This window comes from Macadamia integrifolia, chromosome 11 (genome assembly GCF_013358625.1).
Source record: "Macadamia integrifolia cultivar HAES 741 chromosome 11, SCU_Mint_v3, whole genome shotgun sequence".
In the NCBI taxonomy this organism is placed as follows: Eukaryota; Viridiplantae; Streptophyta; class Magnoliopsida; order Proteales; family Proteaceae; genus Macadamia; species Macadamia integrifolia.
In genome coordinates, this window is record NC_056567.1 from 25886075 (window position 1) to 25908047 (window position 21973).

General features: G+C 39.5%; 1 protein-coding gene across 8 annotated transcripts in view; it reads right to left on the reverse strand.

The window, feature by feature from the left end:
* Nucleotides 1-21973, reverse strand: part of LOC122093922 (DEAD-box ATP-dependent RNA helicase 1) — a 58289-nt gene that overhangs the window by 14640 nt on the left and 21676 nt on the right. For all 8 annotated transcript variants that reach the window (XR_006144600.1, XM_042664473.1, XM_042664476.1 and 5 more), the window contains 3 exons: nt 18849-19103; nt 17761-17915; nt 1696-1873 (listed from right to left, as the gene is read on the reverse strand). Coding sequence is in view for 7 of the 8 variants with exons in the window: in XM_042664473.1 (XP_042520407.1) it covers nt 1696-1873; nt 17761-17915; nt 18849-19103 (588 nt within the window). In the remaining variant the exon portion in view is untranslated. The remainder of the gene's footprint in view (nt 1-1695; nt 1874-17760; nt 17916-18848; nt 19104-21973) is intronic.

Here is a 21973-nt window from a genome sequence, read left to right on the forward strand (position 1 = left end):
CCACTTAGATTGATATTGCTCCTAGTTACATGTTGATTTGTCTTTATTTATTGCATGTTGAATCTTGTTTTGTTGAGCATATCTAAATCCCAACCTAATCCTAAGACCCCCCTTAAGTTTGTCTTACCCTAATTGAGTCATTCTTGTAGGGACCCTAGTTGTCTAAGAAATCCCCTACATCACCACTGCATCGATCTCATGTTGAAGGACATAGGGAATCTTACGCTTGCAAAAAGGTTGTAGAGAGGGAAAGACAAGAGACAACTTTTGTCTGCAATCAAATGTTGAAGAGTAAAGAGTGGTGAGGACTTAGTGAGGCCGGAGCTGACACGCTTTACCACAAACTACATCGCTCTAAAGATCTTTGAGATGAAGAAGGCTGGACTTAGGTCACATGTTTGCTTCAGAGGATTAGCTTAAGTTGACCTTTTTCTAGTGAAATGTTTTGGGATGACCCAAAGAAGGTCATTATGATCTTTTCTTCCCGGTGGTCAACGTGTTGAGACTTGAGAGCGGTGGACTCACAGAAGAAGCCTACCTTACCACATTCGTGGGAAACTATTAGTATTATGAAGATCTGGGTTGTAGCAATGTACAGACAAGGTAACAAAAAGTTCCTTCACATAATCAAAGATAGGTGGGAGGGGCAGCTCATGCACCCACCATATAAGACCAGTAAGTTTTTACTTTATTCAACTCAATTCAACATACTTATCATTTAGTTGCTTATTCACTAATCACTAGTTTCCATTGTTTTCAGCAATCTATCTTGATCCAGGTACCAATACAAGCACAGACTTGGGATGAAACAAGATCTAATAGATGTAGTTCAAAAAGTGGTGGACAGGCTTGAGCCAAACGCCGTAGCTCAATCCAATGTCAATCAAAAGGTAGATTAGGGCATTGTTTGGTACTAAAGAGTTTATGCAATTATAAATTGTGCGTTGATAGTACCAAACATTGAGAATGGATACAAATGAAAGCCTTCAGGGATGGCACAGGGAGTCTCGACCAGGCAACGACCATTTTGGGTCCTTATGGCACTACTGCTTGTTGGTCCAATCAGCATGGTTTTTTCATTCATATTTAAGTATGTATCATCATTTGCCATCACCTAACAATGCTCTTTAATGCTCTCATGCAGTTGAAGGGTGGGGTGCAATATGGAAGAGACTCACCCAATCTAACCAGGAAACCAGTTAAAGTGCTCTCCTAGACATGTTCCACCACCGGATGTGAGTGCCATTGGAGTACATTCAAACATACACTCCAAGAATTGAAATTTATTACATTTGGAGGGCAAGATCATCAGGTTTTGTGTCTGGGTGCCTTGGAAAATAAGGTGACTGGTCGTCTTGGACCTCAAGGAGCACCTTGTTGCCTAGCCATCGGCTATAGTTGTGAAGTTTCTTCTTGTTATCTTTATGCTTTTGGTTTAATAAAATTGTTACTTAATCCCATTAAAAAATTTACTATCTACATGATGTTTGCAAGCATTCAATTCCGAACAGTAAAATGGAATGTGGAGAGTCAACATATTGTTGGGGGCTTGGAGTGTGTTGAAAAGCAGAGGTAGCTACAGTTTTGTGTTTCTTTCCTTTTAGGAAGTCAAAACTAAGGTCCATCTTGCATGGTCTAACCAATGTTAGCAGGATAGTTTATAGCAGCACAAGTGCACAACTCAACAGCACATACCATGCTGTAGGATTCTAGCTTTTCAGGAAGTTTGTAACGCCGGGGTCCAGTTGTCAACAGCAAAGGGTGATGCAGTTCAAGCTGAGTAAGCTTGCTTGGGTCTTGGGTTAAGGTAGCAGACAAAATCATTTTCACGAGCCTTGGGCAAGGTTTTCCCTTAAAACCCCTTTCAATCCCACTGCAAAAGAAAATAATATTAATAAATAAAGTTAGCACAGGTTTGAAACAAAAATAACATGAGGAAGTGAATGGAGTTTTAGACAAATAAAACTAGTAAAAGCATAAAATATCATTTTCGATAACTTGAATTTCTTTTCAAACTGAACTAATAGCAAGAAATTGAATTTATCTGCGTATAAAGGAAGTGAATACTGAGTAAACATTTGAAGTGACTGCTACAAGGAAGAAGGTACAATTACAAACTGTAACAATACCTTAGACTAACAACCAGCAATCACCAATGGACAAGAAGAAGATGAGAAGAAAGAGAACCGAGCATAGTTTTCAAGGCGTTGCTAAGGCGTCGCCTTACGAGCGCCTTGGCGCTGATGCGGTCTAGAGATGGTAAGGTAGTGCTCCGCCTTATATGAAGTGGCGCCTTATGGCTGCGTTCGGTTGCAAGGGAAATGGGAAGGGAAGTGAAGTGAAGTGAAGTGAAGCGAAGCGAAGTGAAGGGAAGTGAAGCGATTTTTTTTTTCCCTTTCAAGTCGTTTGGTTGCAACTGAAGTGAAGTGAAATTAATTTACCATAGTTGTTTGGTTGGATGTAAAATTGATGTAAAATAGGTGTAAATTTTTAAAAAACTAATAATCCAACCAAACTCCTCAAAAGAAATGGGGGGGGGGGGAGAGTACTTTTCAATCCAGAACCCACCTAGCTCCTCAAAATTTATATTGGTTATGTGAATCAGGTCATTCATGGTCTGTACCAAATCAAATGTCATCAGATACTAAGTTCTATCACTAACCAAAATAAACCATTTCATTTTATATATCAAATGAATGCCGCATAAATAAATATTTAAAATAATATAAAAGATGATCACAAAGAAAACAGTAATAGATCACAAGTGATTACGATTGAAAGGCCCATTCCAAAAGTTTTTTGGTCAAAACAAACCCAATAGGTCAGTAATGCTCCATTTGGCTCAAACCCAAAGTCTTTTGGTCAAAACAAACCCAACTGAGTCGCGTGAGAGAGAGAGAGAGAGAGAGAGAGAGAGAGAGATCATTGAGAGTCATAAGCGGGGTGAGAGTCACGAGCGTAAGAGAGATCATGAGAGTAGGGGTTTTCTTTTCTTCCTATTTTGGTGGGGAAAAAAATTGGGAAATTTTAATGGTAAAGTGAAATTTTTTTCACATGTAAAATATATTTCCCTTGCAATCAAACATCTAAATTTAGTTTTTCTGGGGAAAAAATTCCACTTTACATGGAAAATTTGCATTCCCCTTGCAACCAAACAAAGCCTATAGGTTTTTTTTTTTTTTTTTTTTTTACACATTTTAAAATTCCTTGATGAAGATTCCAAATATATATTTTTTATTGGTAAGTGTATGGTTTTGTTAACACTTGAGATGTATGAGATCAGCTTTACTCCACCAAAAATAACCAAAACAAACAAAACAAAAAAACGATTCACAAACAGGGTTTGGATTTTGTCAAGGGTTTTAAGAAAGGGTTTTGAGAAGGAATCAAGGAACAAGGAAGAACCACTGATCCAGACGACCATTTTGCTCCCGCAGCGGTGAGCTTCATTCTTTTTTGATAGGAGTAGAAATATAATGGATGACCTTAGGGCTTAGGCACTCGTTTTGGCATCATAGAGGTAAGTATAATATATACTTGTAATTTTTATGTCTTCTTTTTTTTTATATTTATCATTTTGTTTCATAATTATGTATTTATATTATATGTTAATATGATTGATGATTGATGATTGATGATTGAATATTGATGATTGATGATTCATGATTGATGAAGATGAACTTAGTTTATTCACTTTATTGATTTGTTTTCTTGATGAATATCTTACATTGGTATGAATATGAACCTTTAATATTTATTTAACATATGAGTAATAGGATTCAACTAGGATTTGAGCCAAATAGATTGGTTTTATAAAAAAAAATTACACAGGAATGCATTAGTTGATAAGGCGATGTTTTATGCCCGCCTTATCGCTAAGGCTCTTTGAAAAACCCTCAAACGCCTCCGTTGCCTTACCGCCTTAAAAACTATGGAACCGAGACTGCTAATTCATAGAATCGTAACTAGCAGTCTCCCTTGCCTTTATTATTTATAACTAAAGCAAATACAACCAAATAGGAAACTAGAATATAGAGATCTACCCTAAATAGAAACAAGACAAAATAGGTAGGAAAACAAGTAAAAGGAATAAAATCAATACTAATAGGCAAGGGAAAATTGTGGGAGCCAAGCCACCCCACCTACCCACACACCTGTGCCATTTGTGCCCCGACGGTACAAAGGGTCCATATAGCTACTTTAACACTCTCCCTCAAGTTGGAACATACAAATCACCATGCTCAGCTTGGAACATCCTTTTCTAAATGCAGGATCAAACAAAGTTTGGTAAACATCTCTCCAAGTTGCTCAATGGAAGCAACAAACGGCGTGACGATCAACTTCTTAATGACAGCATCACGCACAAAATGACAATCCACTTCAATGTGCTTAGTTCTCTCGTGGAACACAGGATTACTTGCAATATATATAGACGTCTAATTGTCATAGAACATCTTTATAGGTTCAGTGATCGTCATGAAGTAATGACTTTAACCACATCAACTCAGGTGCAGTATGAGCCATGGCTTAATACTCAACTCCTACACTAAACCTGGCAATAGTAGATTGCTTCTTACTTCGCCAAACAACAAGTTTACCACCTACAAATATGCAATATCCGGTGGTCGATCTCCTATCCCCATCAGCACCAAGCCAATCAGCATGAGAGAAGCCAACCAAATTAACACTGATGGGGACAGTAGACGACGCCCTTCCCTTGAGCTCTTTTCAAAAACTTCAAGATACGAGATACGGCCTCCCAACATATCTTCTTTGGAGATTGCATGTACTGACTAACCACTCCAACAACAAATGATATGTCATGTCTAGTGACAGTGAGATAAATAAGTTTTCCCACTAATCTTCTATACCAGTGTTTGTCTTCAAAGTCTTCACTATCAGTAGCCCAAAACTTGTGATGGGGATCTATAGGGGTATCAATCGGTTTGAAAGCCAACAGCCCCGTATCAGACAAAAGATCAACATATTTCCTTTGGGATAAGCTAATCCTGTAATGCCCCGAATTTTAGAACCTTAGAATAGACATCTCTTTTGTTTTATTTTCTAAGCTTGCTTAAATATTTAAAGTTAGGCTCTAGTTAATGACTTAATGAGTTAGTTTAGTGGTTAGTAACTTCTAACTAGAGGTCCTAGGTTCAAATCTTGTTTGTAATAAGTAAAGGGGGTTTTATTTAAATGAAATATATTTTTTTTCTTTTTCTTTTTCAAAGATTTATTTTTTTCTATTCTTCTCTTTTCCTTTCTTTTAAATTGTTGCGGACCCCATCCCAATCAGACAAATCGTGGGAGTGGGGAGAAGCGAGATATGTGAGAGGAGAGAGGAGAGAAAATAAGGGAAAAGAGAGATCCGTAGGAGAGAAAGAAAGAGAGAAAAAGAAGGGAAAATAAAGGAAAAGAGAGACGTGAGAGAGGAGGGATAGAGATAGAAGGGAAAAAGAACTGTGAGAGATAGAGAAAGAGGAGTTCGTGAGTGAGGAGGAGGGAAAGAAAGAGGGAGAGAGTTGTGACCAAGAGGGAGTAGGAGTAAGGGGATTGTGAGCTATAAAAAAAGAGGAAGCGAGAGAAGAGAAGGAGAAAAAAAAGAAAGAAAGAGGAAAGAAAAGGGATCATGGAAGGGGAAAATTGTGCCTACTTCTCTGCTCACATCAGGTAATGATTCTTCCTCATTTTATTCTTAGTTTCTTGGATAGGTCACACTCCCTAATTCCAATTGGTTTCTTAGCTTCTAAGGATAATTATTTGATGGGGTTGTCATCCCTAATTCCAAATAGTTGCAGGTTTCTTCTTTTAAGGACACAATATGGGACCCAAATCAAACTTGACTCAGTTGAACTAGTCACCCTCAATAATGTTAGGGTTATTTTTGGGACCCAAATTAAACTAATCGAATATTTTTTCTTGGAGACCCAACTCTTGGGCGGGATAGTAATTAAAATAGGTTATTACTAATTTCAGATTGGGACCTCCTGGACACTTGGGACTCAGAGGGGAGACAACACTTTTGCAAATGGAGATAAGCGGACTGTAGCAAGTGTACACCACAGGTGTGTGGTATGTTTGACTTGTGTTTGCATGAGATGACTATAATGGCTTGTTGAATATTGTAACCTTATGATTCATGTTATATTCACTTATATGTAGAGATTGAGTCATGTTCATATGTGGCTTGTGTTATGTGGTACATATTAAATTATACTGAAAGGGAAATTGAGTAAACGTGGATGTTGTTTTTTCTTTTAAAATTTTGATTGGTGTTTTTATATTGTGATTAAAATGTGATTTCGTGAGAATGTGAAATTGTGAAAGTGTGAGGGCAAATGGACTGCTCTGTACCGGACCAGAGAGGGTGTTCCATTGAGCCACAGGACTTATACCCACTACGCATAGTGGTATATATTTAGTCACAGTGGGTGACATCTGTGTGATTGCATGATTTGTGGGGGTCGAGTTTCCCTCTCATATCCAGGAACAGTAGCAGCTCATTTCACCAATGTTGGCTAAATGTGAAAATGGGATTTTTGTTGTAAATGGCTATGTGTTACTATAAGGAAAATTTTGAAAATTAAAAGTATCTGTTTGATCGATGTAAGTTGTTTGGTTGTTCTTTCTATGTTGTTCCCTTATTACATTCTGTCTTACTGGGTTGTGAGCTCACTCCATTTGATATGACATTACAAAGGAGTAGATTGGTGGTACAAGTTGCAACAAGTTCGAGGGCGACCCGAAGCTTTCTTTTAGTTTATTATTACATTAGTAGATGATTGTAGTAGGATGCTACTTCATGTAAACTCTAATAGAGTGATTTTGAATTTAAATTTTGGGAACGCAACTTAGATTGCCACCAGTAGGTATTGTTTGGCATATCTTATTTATGATTTAGTTGTTTTATTTTGTTGTGACTTGAATTTTCACGAATTCTAATATGCTTGATTTTGGTGAATGCTATCGATCGTTTGATTAGTGCACGCGAGGGTTGTACCCTTACCTGTATCTGGGTTTGGGTCATAACAAATCCCTTTCTTACTTCGAAGAACTTCAATGCCAAGAAAATACTGGAGGGAACCCAAGTCCTTCATCTAGAAATGTTGATGAAGGTAAGATTTAACTTCAGTAATATCCGCGTCATCATTACCAGATATAATGATATCATCTACATAAACAACAATTTTGGACTTTTGATGCCGATCAAACACTAAGTGATCTATGTAGCATTGTGAGAACCCACAATGAAGAACAAATAAAACTAAATTGTGTCAAACCACGCACGTGGTGACTACTTCAGCCCATAGATGGCCTTGTGAAGTTTGCATACTCTCCCAAAATTCTCCCCTTGAACGACATACCCTGGAGGTTGCTCTATATAAACTTCTTTTTAAAGATCGCCACATAGAAAAGAACTTTTTATATTCATCTGAAAGAGAGGGCAACATTGACAATGAGCGATAAAAATACGAACAAAGTTTAACCGTGCCACTTGAGAGAAAGTTTCAAAGTAGTCCCCACCATTGGTTTGAGTATATCCTTTGGCTAACAAGCGTTCTTTAAAACGCTTAGCATAACCATCTGGATTATATTTAATAGTATACACCCATCGACAGCGCACAAGATCCTTACCAGGAGGTAAATCCACAAAAGTTCACATCTGACGAGGTAATAGTGCATCCATTTCAGTTTCCACAGCCACTTTCCACCCAGGGTGAGATAAGGCCTCATTATGAGACTTAGGAACAAAATTAATAGACAAAGAAAAAGTAAGATTACGAAAAGAAGATGGAAGATGAGAAATGGGCACATAACTTTCAATCGGATAGGAAGCCAATGATTTATGAGTACAAGAACGCATATCTGTTCGGAAGGCAATGGGATGGTCAGAAGGACCTGCAATACCAGGATCACGCTGGTTGGTGGGCAGAGCAGAACCGGTGGTGGAGGATGGCAACAAAGTTTGCTGACGTCGTAGATACACCTGTAGAGGAGGAGCATGACCCATAAGAGTAAGATCATCGATAGGAACCGGAAGAGGTGGTCTAGGAGTAGGAGCTACAGGCACAATTCGAGAGGGAAGAGAAGTCGAATAATAAGCAGTACTTTCAAAGAAAGTAACATCAGGACTAACAAATTGCCGATGAGAAATAGGGGCATAACACTTATACTCTTTTTTAGTTCAAGAATAATCAAGAAATAAACATTTAACAGCCCAAGGAGATAATTTATCATCTTGGGGCTGAAAATATGAACAAAACACACAACTAAAAATGCGAGGAGGAAGACTGAACAGAGATTCATAGGGATATAAAGCCGAAACAGGGTATCATTATCCAATACAGACAAGGGCATGTGATTAATGAGATAACAGGCAGCAAGAATTGCATCACATCAAAATTGTTTAGAACATGCATTTGAGTCATAATGGATCGTGCAACTTCCAACGTGTCTATTTTCCACTCAGCGACTCCAATTTGTTGAGTATATGAGCAACCAGTTTGACGAATCATGCTTTGAGAAGAGCAAAACCCAAAGAATTCTCGCTGAGTTATATTCAAGTGCATTGTCAAACCAGAAAATTTTAATAGAAACATCAAACTGAGTTTTTATTTCATGATAAAAGTTTTCGAACACAGAGAAATTGTACCGATCCTTTAACAAGTAGACCCAAGTCAAGCAAGACTGGTCATCAACAAAACAAACAAAATAAGAAAAACCAGATCTATTACTAACCCGACAGGCACCCCAGATATTTGAATGAACTATCGAAAACAAAGAGGAACTACGAGTGACACTACGAACAGGAAACATAGCACGATGATGCTTCCTTAGTTCACATGCCTCACACTCAGGACGAGAAAGAGATCGATAAATGGGGACCATCAACTTATGTTTAGATAATAAGGCATAATTGTCATTGCGTCGCCTAGGCATCGCCAAGGCGGCGATTTGGTGTCTTGGCGGAAAAAGAAGTTCATGGCAGTGTTACGATTTACGTGACTCACAAATGACGGTCGTCATTGGCTGATAGGCGTCGCCAGGTCACGCCTGATTCACTAAGCGGTCAATTTTTTGTAAAATGCAGGGTGATTTTGATAGGGCTATGTTGATTTTTGATGATTTGATGTTGCTTAATGTTGGTTTTATATGTTATAGGGTATATATTGTAGGCTTGTAGCATGCTAAATAACTTTAGAGAATAGGGGAAATAAAAAAGTAGTATACTAAATAACTTTAGAAAATAGGAAAAATAAAAAATGACAAATGGGTGATTTGACCGCCATGGCAACGCCATAATGGGCGATTCATCGCCAAATCGATTAGCCACCCCTCCACCGCCTTGGATCGATTTGATGCCATGACAACTATGTAATGAGGGATGACCAAGACGAAAGTACCAATGAAGAGGAGATCCACTAGTAGTTGTAGCAACAGCAGTAAACGATTAGTGCCATCCAAATAATGTAATTCAGCAAGCTCAAGCGTCCTCCTCTTATTTACTTTTACCTCATCTTACCATACTTAGGTTGCTTCTTTATATTCTTATTCCTATATTGGATCCATGTAGCCAACCCCATTTAGTTGGGATAAAGCTATGATTGTTGTTGAGTAAGTTTACTAGCAAATGGAAGGCTTAAGGGCAACTTGGAAACTGTTGGGGTAATGACTTGTGTCTCATATGACACTAGCCCTCTTTATTTATAACAATGGAAAGAAAGTTCTAGAGAATTACAAAGACCATTAAACACCTTAGGATCCGTTTAGTAACTGACACTTTCCCTAAAACCCATAAAACCCATTATTACAACACTCTCCCTCAAGTTGGTGCATAGATATCACATATGCCCAACTTGTAAATAATAGGATGAAACATCTTACTACTAAGACCTTTAGTAAATACATCAGCTAATTGTTCACTACTGGGAACAAAAGACACAGTGATAAGGCTCATATCCAGTTTCTCTTTGATAAAGTGTCGATCGATCGAATATGCTAGACAAGGTTGTGAGCAATGCTAATGGCAAATTTGCTGTCACAAAAGAGCTTCATAGAATGATAGAAGGAATAGTCAAATCAGTGAGAAGACTATGAAGCCATAAGAGCTCACAAATGCCATGTGCCATAGCACGGAACTCTGCTTCGGCACTTGAATGGACAACTACGGCTTACTTCTTGCTTCGCCATGTAACAAGGTTACCACCGACAAAGGTGCAATAACCAGTAGTAAACCTGCGGTCATTAAGGGAACCTACCCAATCAGCATCTGTGAAGGCCTGCACCGTAAGGTGATCATGAGGAGAAAAAATGATGCCACATCCTGGGACAGATTTCAAGTATCAGAGAATACACAGAACAACTTCTATGTGAATCGAGTATGGATAATTAATGTACTGACTAACCAGGCTGACGACAAATGCTATATTAGGGCGTCTATAAGAGAGAGATCAATTGCCCCACTAATCTCTTATATCTCCCCTTATCCACAAGATCACCTTCTTTGCTGCTCAGATGACCGTTAGCTTCAATAGGAGTGTTTGCTGGCTTACACCGCAACATGTCTGTCTCAGAGAGAAGATCAAGCACATACTTCCGCTGAGACAAGTAGATCCCACAAGAATACTTAGCAACTTCAATGCCGAGGAAGTAACGAAGTTGTCCAAGATCTTTGATCTTGAATTCCTCACTCAAGTATCTCTTGAGGAGAGAGATTTCTGCAGATCATCACTAGTAACAACAATATCATCTACATAGACTATTAGGATAGCAATCTTCCCGCCAGATCTCTTGATGAATAGAGTGTGGTCAGCATTACTTTGAGAGTAACTTGTAGTGACCATAGCCTTATGGAAACATCCGAACCAAGCACGAGGGGATTGCTTCAGCCCATACAGAGCATGCTTCAGCTTGCATATATTCCCTTGGGTTTTGGAGCAAGTGAATCCAAGAGGAATGTCCATATGCACTTCCTCCTCAAGTTCCCCATGAAGGCATTCTTCACATCTAACTATTGGAGATTCCAATCTAAGTTGGCGGCACAAGCTAAGATAACAAGAATTGTGTTCATCTTAGCAACTAGAGCAAAAGTCTCCTGGTAGTCAATCCCATAAGTCTGTGTGAAGCCTTTGGCAACAAGTCGGGCCTTGTACCGATCCACTGTACCATCAACCTTTTATTTTACTGTGAAGACCTACTTGCACCCAATTGTCTTCTTTTGTGAGGGAAGACACACCAGATCCCATGTGTCATTTTTCTTCAGAGTTTGCATCTCTTCAATCATAGCTGCCTGCCATTGTGAGTCTGCACTCACTTCATGCCAAGTATAAGGAATGGACACAGGGGAAATAGAATACACAAAACTATAGTAGGAAGGAGAAAGTGAGTTATAAGAAACAGTTTTAACAATAGTATGTAAAGTACAAGACCTAGTGCCTTTACGAATAGCAATAGGTAACTCAAGAGACTGATCAACAGAAGGAGAAGGAGAAGGAGAAGGAGAAGGAGAATTACCAGGGTCCAAGAGGACAAGATCAGGCTCGAGAGGAGACAACTGGCATGGTAGGGTAGATGTTGGATGTGTAGTGGTCTGAGTTTGCTCTCTGCGACTATACACACTTATCTCCGACCAAGGCAAAGTAGGAGAAGTGGGAGTATCGCTCTCCCCCTGAAACGGGATACTAGGTTGCTAGCAGTGCTAACAATTTCAAGAGATGGTGGCACATCTTCCACAATGAAAGGAGACTTCCCCTGAAGAGGTGTCGTAGTGTAGTAGACGCAGATTCGTGAAAGACAACATCCATAGTCACAAACCGACACCGAGTAGGAGGATGAAAACACCGATAGCCATTCTGAGTAGGAGCATACCCCCAGAAAAATGCATTGGAGACCACGAGGATCAAACTTTCCATGAGGATGATGATCGCGAGCATAGCAAACACTACCGAATACCTTAGGAGGAACAGGAAAAGCAATGCAACCTTGGAGAAGATCCAGAGGGGAGCGAAAGGCATGGGCCAGAGAAGGCATTCGGTTTACAAGAAAGGCAACAGTGAGAATTGCGTCACTCCAAAACTGGGGAGGAACATGCATCTCAAACATAAGAGAGCATGCTACCTCACAAAGGTGGCGATTCTTCTGCTCAGCAACCCCATTTTGAGCCAGAGTATCCACAGAACTAGTCTGATGAATCATCTCATGATCGGTAAGGTAAACTTGAAAGGACCCTTCAAAGTATTCATGGCTATTATCGCTTCGAAGGATCTTAATGGTAGCACCGAACTGAGTCTGAACCACTCGATGAAACTACAGAAAGCAACAGGTCTCGCCCTTGGTTTGCATTATATAAACCCAAGTAGTCCGAGAATGACAATCAATAAAAGAGACAAACCATGGATAACCATTGACAGACACATAGCGGGATGGACCCCAAATATCAGAATGTATCAACGAAAAAAGAGTGACACTTTTATTTCCAGAAACAGAATAAGTGATTCGAGTTTGTTTGGCCAAAACACATGCCTCTCAAAAAAACTAATTCGAATTATAATTTTTAAAGGAAAAACTCTAGCTAAAATTCCTAAAGGGGGATGTCCCAACCGACGATGCCACTAGCCCACTGCAGTAATTCAGTGATGGGAGGTGATGTAGAAGATGTCTGAAGATCCTGGCTAAAGACCAATGCTGAGTCATCATCAAGCAGATACAGACCACTACGTAATCAGCCAGAGCCAATCGTTGCCCCTGTCACCAGATCCTAAAAAACACAATGAGATAGGAAAAATATGACTTTGCAATTAAGACTAGAAGTAAGACTACTAATGGACAAAAGGTTAGTAGGAAAAGAAGGAACATGCAATACAGTAGAAAGGGATAAAGAAGGGGTACAACTGACAGAGCCTTTTCCCAGAATAGTGGAATAAGTCCCATTAGCCAATTTGACCTTACCATTACCAGGACAAGTAGTGCACTGTGAAAAAAGAGGCAAGCAACCTGTTATATGATCAGAAGCCCCAAAGTCTATAATCCAAGGGGTAGAAAGGGACATAGTATGGCCACAAAAAAAGATAACTAACCCAGAAGGGGTGGAATGAGCAGAGGTCGCAGCGGCTGGTGCAGGAGAGTCTAGACGTGTCAAGAGGTGTCGGCGGGCAGTAAGCTCATCAGATGATAGCGAGGCTACTGAGGTGCTAAGAGCAGAGTCAGAGTCAGGGCTCCCAGTATGGTTGGCCTGCCCAGAAGTACTGACACGACCCTTCCCGCGCCCTTTTCCAGATGTATCAGCAGGACGGCCATGAAGCTTCCAACAATTCTCCTTGGTGTGACGCTCCTTCCCACAGTAATCGCACTTCACTAGAGTCCTGATAAAGGAGCCACCAGACTGTGGGGTTGCACTAAGGGACTGAGTGCCAGAGACGAGTGCAGATCTCTCAGTAAGAGTGGCGGCTTGCTATGGAAGCATAGTGGTACGTTGACTATCCTCAAGCTGGATCACAGCATATGCTTAATCCAAGGTATGAAAGGGGGTACGACTCAAAACCTAGGATCGCAACTGATCAAACTCCACATTCAGACCTTCCAGAAAGTCATAGACCCTGATCTCGTCCTCTTGCTTATGAAAACTAGTGACATCTTCAGGGGTGGAAGGAGTCTAGTCCTCATAGAATCCACCTCAGTCCATAGTGTCCGCAACTCATAGTAAAACTGTGATTGAGTGAGCCATCTCTGCCTTAGATCACGAACCTTCTGGCGAAACTCAAAGACCTGAACATCATTTCCTGCCTTGGAATAAATATCCTGGACAGACTTCCAGATCTTCGCAGTGGAGTCAAGGAGAAGATAGCAATGCAAAAGCTGTGGCAACATGGAGTTGACAAGGAAAGCCATAACCAGAGAGTTGGCACACTCCCACTTGTCAATCTCAGGACCAGTGGTCGGACGCTTCGTGGTGCCAGTGAGGTACCCGTAATAGTCACAGGACTTGATGGAGATGCAGACCGAGCGTGACCACATAAGGTAGTTTATGCCATCGAGCTTGATAACGAAGAGTCGTGGTGTCTCCGCCAGTAGAAGCAGATGAGCTGGTAGACATGGTTGCTACTCAAGGGGGATGTGCAAATAGAAGAGACATTAGCCGGAGATAGAGAAAGCACCAAAATAACCAGAAAAAGCTAGAAAACCTAAAAAATTGATAAAAGGTAAAACCCTGAGAAAACGATTTTGGGGATAACTCTAGAATGGAGACTTCAAAAGAAAAAGTGGTCGGTACATACCACTACAAGGATAAGGGACACCAATCGCAACATTAAGACCATCGGAGCATCGAGCGGGGAAAAAACATCCAGGCAATGGAAAAAACGATTTCAGGCAGAAACCCTTAAAAAAGTGATGAAAAAAAAGGTTCTGGGTCTCTCAGATCATTGTAGAAGAGAGTCTGAGATCCCAGGAGAAGGATGAATGTAGGCTAGAAACCCACTTGGTGGTTTAAAAAGCTCCCACCACGAGAGAGAAATAAGAAAGAGGCAAAGAGATGGAGAAGAGGGAGAGCCCTTAGGGTTTCGGATCCTATGGCTTTGATACCCTGTTGGATGGGGTGATGACTTGTGTCTCACATGATACAAGCCCTCTTTCTTTATAACAATGGAGAGAAGATTCTAGAGAATTACAAAGACTATTAAATCCCTTAGGGTCCGTTTGGTAACTGACACTTTCTCCAAAACCCATAAAAACCATTATTGCAACACATAAAGAACAGAAGGCAGAATCATAGATGAGGTGGGAGAGACCATACCATGACCTACCACTTGAGTAGAGGAACCAACAGCAAGAATAACAGAAGAATTAGAAACTTTAAAAATGGAAGAAAATAAGTTGGACTTACCTGTCATATGGCAGGAGGCACCGGAATCAATGATCCATTGCGTGGGAGAAGTAGAGGTAAGAAGAACAAAGTTACCTATGTGGGCTAAATTGGCAGCGGAAGTGGAGGCTGATGTAGGCTCCAATTGTTGGAGATGCTTAAAGTCATCATGATACATAGATCCAGTGGAAGAAGCTCCTGGTGCAGATGCAAAGGTGGTGTCTCCAGAGGTACCATGCTCACTAGGAGGATCAGTAGTGGCAGTATTGACCAACTAATTAGCCTAGTCCGGCTGGCCGATTTGCTTTACCACAATAGCTGCATTGACGAGAGGAATAATCAACTGGCTGTCCTCCTGTACCACGTCCATAAGAGCCACGACCACAGCCAGCAACAAGGGCACTATAATCTTTAGTAGAAGTTTCAACCTTGGATGGAGTAACCAAACGATGAAGACAAGAGAAGACCTCGTTGAGAGAGGACACCTTCTCACCAGTAAGAAGTTGACCTTTAACAGACTGATAATTAGAATGAAAAGCCAAGAATTTTTCCACATGGAACTCAGCATGTTGTTGCTTCAATTGATCACAGATTAGTGGTAAGAGGCTGATGTATCTGAAGTTCTTCAAGAATGCCTTTATACTCACTAAAATATTTACTAAGAGTTTTGTCACCCTGCTTGAAGTTGAACATCTTTTCGTACAAGTCATAACTACGAGAAATATTTTTCTCCTGTGAGAAACCCCCCTGTAAATCTTCCCAAACCCGCTTGGAAAGATTGTGGAACATGACACTGGAAGCAATAGAAGTTCAACATTGTTCCACAACCATATTTTAACAATGGAGTTCTCATGCACCCAATCATCATAAGCAGTCTTAGTAGTAGGATCCTTACTTCCTTAGGATCAATTTTGGGAGGATCTTCAATAATGTATTGAAGCTTTCCCTTAGCATGAATATAGGCTTGTACAGCCTGGGCCCACAATAGATAGTTAGGGACTCCAAAAAGCTTGATAGTAGTGACCTGGACTTGAACATTATCAGTAGGGGCTTTTGGTTCTGCCATTACAGCAGCAAGAGCAGTAGAAACTCAACCAAATAAGTTGAGAGTATGATAACAATTAGGAAGTAACTCAAGAGGAGAAAGAAACACTGATCTGTACAAGACACAATAGCTGGCAGTAGAAAAACTCACAAATAGGGCACTTGCGGCAGCAACAAGCAGGGGATTTTAGGTTCCCCAAAAAAAAGACCAGAAATAGGCTCAAAGTAGGGTCAAAGGGAGCACCTGATGAGGGGAATGAAACCCCAAAACCTGAGTCTGATCAAAGAACCAGGGCAGAAGTTACTGGAGAAACTTTGGAGCAGAAAAAATCCCAGAAAACAGAGCAGCCGCAGGTACAGGAGAGAAAAGCAGCAGCACAAAATCAGGCCATCAGAAGATCCTGAAAGAAGGATCAAGTCTTCCTCTAAGTGGGTGAAATCAGACCTCAAAAACTCAAACATCAGCCGGCAGAATACAAGGTAATAGCAACCTCAATAACTTGCAGGAAAAATTCCAGAATTTGGAAACGCAACCATCAGACGGAAGAAACTTGATTTTCAGATCCAGAAAACTTCATGAAGACAAAAGTAGTGGCAGTAGATGAGTTCCCTAGTTGTCCTCCATATTATCATTAACTAGGGCAAAAGCTTGTAGATAGGCAGCATAGGTAGCTGCAACCAAGATCAACAACAGTCCTGTAATGGACTATCAAAACAGAGATCAAATGAACAGGAGAAGACAAGTAACTTAGTGCTCAAATACCATGTAACAATACCTTAGAATAACAACCAGCAATCACCAATGGAGAAGAAGGGAACCGAGACTGCTAGTTCACAAAATTGTAACTAGCAGTCTCCCTTGCCTTTATTATTTATAATTAAAGCAGATACAACCAAATAGGAATCTAGAATATAGAGATCTACCCCAATTAGAAAAAAGAAAAAAATAGGTAGGAAAACAAGTAAAAGTAATAAAATCCTGTACTGATAGACGAGGGAAAGTCATGGGAGCCAAGGCAACCCACCGAACCACACACACGTGCCCTTTGTGCCCCCACAGTACAAAGGGTCCATGTAGCTACTTTAACACAAACAAAACAAATAAAAGGAAATAAGCACAATTCCTTTATAAATAATTTCACCATCTTCCTGGGAGGGCACTAATAAAAGCGTTCCAACAAAAACTACAACTCAAATCAGCTTTATCCCAACTAAATGGGGTTGACTATACATCGAACCTTTTACACCAACCAACTCTATTCAGAACCATACTTGTTACCAGTCCTAAGCTATGCATGTCTTTCCTCATCACTTTTCCTAGAGTGATCTTAGACCGATCCCTGGCTCTTTTAGCTCCTCCAATATGAATCATATCACTCCTCCTTAATGGTGCATTTAAGGATCTCTGTTGCACATATCCACGCCACCTCAAAAGAATCTCTCAACTTATCATGAATTAAAACTGCTCCTAAATTAACTCTAATTTGTTCATTCCTTAATTTATCGTTCCTAATTTTACCACTCATCTGCATGTATGTTGTGAATTTGTGTTATTAAATCTTCCCAGACCCAAATTCTCTCAATCCTTGGACTTGTATTAAATTTTCCAAACATGTCCCGCACCATCAATATCTGTTCATCTCTAGATCTTCAATTCTTACTGATTTCAGGAACATCAGATTCGAGGTTGAGGAGATAATTGGGCGAACATTCGTCAGATGGGTCCCTATTGCCAAATGCATGTAGCTGTCCTCTCTGTAAGCTCTACTGTATTTTTAATTTGCTTCTATCATAAAATCCTCATCTCTCCGCATAAACAGAAATATATAAATAAACAATGGGAGCTGCAAACTCACGATCTCCTTATGGTCTTCAAAGAACCAAGGGCTGAAGGAGTAAATGATCTGGCTTGGGGAAACAGGACGTTCTCACTTGAACGTGTTAGCTGAAGTACAGTAGGCAGCCAAGATTGATATGCCTCTCTTAGCAATCGATCTGTTTCATCAACTACCTGGTAATTTCAACAGCTTCAGTATATGCCTTTAAAAAATAATACAGTAGATATAAACATGGCTGTGGATATTATATAATGAGCAAAAGATCCATTTTTTTAATTTAAACATACATATCTATCATTCTTCAATGTCCAATTGGACAATGATGAGAGACGTAGGAAAGGTTCATAATATCAGTCTGACTGTTGCATCCATAAAGTGACAATAAGATTAAGTTCTTGAAATTAGGTGATCAACATGTGGTTTGGATCTCTTAAGTCTGATTTTGGTAAGCTCCTAACACAAGCAGGGGAAACAATTGGATTGATCTGGATCAAGAAACATAAGAACATCCAAGGTAGAGCTCCAATTTATTAGAGCATAATACACAAGCAGGTCTAGAACATTTCCACGTCCTGTCATATCATATATAGTAACTTGATTAAAATCAGAACACCATGTTTAAAAAATATTTTCCGATGTGAGCTTAAGAAAAGTCAATAGTGGAATACAAACAAGAATCTTTTCCATGTGAGCTTGAGAAAAGTCAAAAGTTGAATATAGAATATAGTCAAAGTCATCATAAACAAAAACCATTCGCAAAATGGCATGAACTCTCTTAAAGAAATGAACTTCCCCAATAAAATGTTTAGACTTTACAATGGCTGTGCTCTAATCAGACAACAGATTCAACCTAGGAACTATCCAAATACCAGAAGGAGACATATGGCAGGTAAGACATTATGGAAATTGTCCCTTCAATTAATAATATTCCAGTAGCCATCCACAGTGACTTCACGGTAGATATGGTTCAGCTAAGGGAAAAAATAAAAAAATAAATTACATTACAACTTTAGTCTAGGATATTGTTCACCACACCAAAACCACAAAAAACGTAGAGTCGAGGACAATAATTAGAGCTAGCCTCAGTAACATGATCGGCTACTTACGAGATAAGTAAGATGCTCCAGAGTAAAACCCTTTGTGCTGTTGATATGGTCCATCAGCCTCCCAGGGGTTGCCACCAAAATATCCACTGAACCTTGTGGTTTTATCCAAAGATCCTCTGGATCACAACAGATGCCTGCCTCAAGCTTAGGCCTCTTTACAAGCTCGGCAATCTCATCTGCTATAGAAGATTGTCCAACTGCCAAACCTACAGATAAGCCAACTGAGGGTGCAATAGCAGCAAAGACTTCCTTAACCTGGTTCCCCACATCCCCCCCACCCCAAAAAAAAAACTGAATAGGATTACATCTTTTCTCAAACCCAAAAAAATTAGTCAAAACAGGTATTAAAAAAAAAAAAAAAAAAAAAACCTTAATTGTTCACCAATATTACCAAGAAAAGAAACCTCCTCCTATAGTGACCAGAAAAAACATAAGAGAATTTAATACCTCCCTCTTTGAAGCATGCCATGGTCTATGAAAATTGGAAACAACTAACATGTGGCTTGACAATGGAAATAATACCAGGTGCCATAAACTGAATCCATTTAACTGTCGCTGTCCCTACTGATTGTGAAGGGATCACATCCTGCCACGTGGGATTAAATAGGCGAGAAGCACTGGGATGCCCTCAGCCCCTGCAGTAGCAGGAATCTTGTGCAGTGGGATGCTCTTTAAAAGCAAATAATATAAAATGGAACCATTATTATTTTGAGCAGCTTCCCCACACAGTTGGGGCCCAAATTTTACTATTAAGAAAGAAGCAGGGCCTTCTATCGCATCCGCATGGACCCACCTACGTAATGCCACACAGCAGGATGTAAAGTGTGATCTAAAAGTCACAAGGCAAAGTGAGGGTCAATATTTCCCTTCTGTCAATCCTATACAAACAAATTCACATAATAAAATTTCCCAAAATAGAGGTATCAAAATACAACAATAAATGGGTATATACATAAATCTTTCAAGAGAATGTAATATGTACACATAATACTCAGCCACTTCTAGAATAAAAGTACCCTTCCCAGTTAAATTGAGAAAATAAAAAATAAAAATTAAACAACTCATTAAGGGCTTGTTCAAACTATTTGGAATCAGCTATGCAAGTTCTATTATCCCATTCACTCCGAGCAGCACATTATGTTTTGTTAAATCAGAAATCTTCTGACTTTTCTTTTCTTTTCAAATACCTTACATGAACAATTAGATGGGCATAGATTTCCTGGTTAGCCCATCAAGGGAGAACACCTTGATGACCCAAATATCAGACACACGGCAGCCCCATTGATGGCCATATTTTCTACGTCATCATGTATCATCTAGCAAGTTTCTTTCCAATCCAATTTCTCCGAAGATAGATTTAAGGCTTACAAATTTGGTTGAAAATTCAACTTTAGCACATTTGAAGCAACTTCAATTCAGCCATAAAAAATATAATGATTTAAGTTGCATCCCATATTGTAGAGATGGGACATGAAACTTGACAAATCGCTAATTAAAGAGAGGTGCTTCTCAACCAAAGGTTGGTTTGACCAAAGGAGTTCCCATGACTCAAAAAGGTCGGACCATCAAGGAAAGGCTTCTTTGACAGGGAAATGGTTTGGCCCTTTACTCCTAAATAGATACTCATCTATTATATCAGCGCCAAACATTTTTTTGCTACTCCCAAAGCCTAATCATTCATATTTTCAGGTCACCACAACTATAATGCACTAGGGAGGCTAAAAATGCCCCCACTTGGGAGGGGGGTGATGCAGATTAATTACCAAAATAGGTTTTTTTATTAGGAATAAGCCTAGGGTTGGGTTCCATACATGTTGGGCTTTTGATCTCATGTGTTTTGAGTGTAATAGACCACTTTTATGGGTCTAAAAGGGGGGCTCTAAGATTGAGTACGGGATTACTAGTTAGTTTCCATTTTCATTAGTTTCCCTTTTAGTTGGGCTTGATTTGAGTTATATTTGTTTCCTTAGGAGTCAAGTTATTAATTGAGTCAAGTCATTAGTAGTTAGTTTTCTTTTTCAACTAGTTTCTAATTTCAGTTTTTAGTAACTATTGTATTAGGAGAATATTTAATTTCCTTTTTGAGGAACCTTCTATTTTGTAATTCCCTCCCCCATTAACATTATAAATAAAGAATAGGAGGCTCCTAAAAGCCTAGAATGATTTTGAAAAAAAAAATTAATGGTTGTTGCTATTTTCTTCTTCATGAAGAGTTGTCTTGTGTTTGATCAAGGCTGAAGGAATTGGTGTTTGATCCAATTGACTCTTTGCGGTGTGAAACCCAAGAGGTTCCTTTCAAGTGTTTTATTCTTCTTCTTATTGTTACTATTCTTCTTCAGCCATCTCAGGTAAGTGATCTGATCTCTCTGTAATTCTGGTTTTAGGAAACCCAGATTTCTCCTATCGGCCTTTACTGATCTGAGCACTCAGCCATCTGATGGTGCTCCAATTTTGACCTCGTGTTAGGCCAAGTAAGAGGGTGGATCGATCCTGATTTGAAGCCAATCAGACGAGGTCTTCTTGAATTATGAATATTTCTCCTATTCTGGCTGATTCTTATTTCTGCCCAGAATAATGATCTAAGTTGTTCTGAATATTGTTGTTTGGTTGCTGGTTTATTCTTCACTGAATTGGTCTCATTAGCTGGGAATTTAATCCCTTAAATCCTAGTTATTATTCAGTTGCAGAAAATTATTTTTTCTTAAAATTCTGGTCTTTGGAAGTTCTGTCCTCTTCTGTTTCTGTGGGTAAAATTCTGATTTACAAAAATCTGTTTCTTCCTTAATTCTGATCTGTTATATTGCTGCCTTACTTTGGCTATTCTTGGTTGTTCTTAGTTTAAAAGTTCCTGCAGTCTTGGGTCTGGTTTGGTTGTCCAAATCTATCCCTACATTAGGGGGGTTAGATGGGATGTGCCAAATGGTACAGAACCATATCCTGATATATATATATATATATATATAAAGCAGTTAAATTAATTTCTGCTTCCTAGTGAACAGTCACTTATCCTGATATAGATAAGAGAACCTAAGAAGAGCACATAATATACAAGTTAAAGAGGAGAGAATGGGGGAGGTAATCCATAAGATCCAGTTCTCTATTGTTGATTCTGAATCTGGTTACAT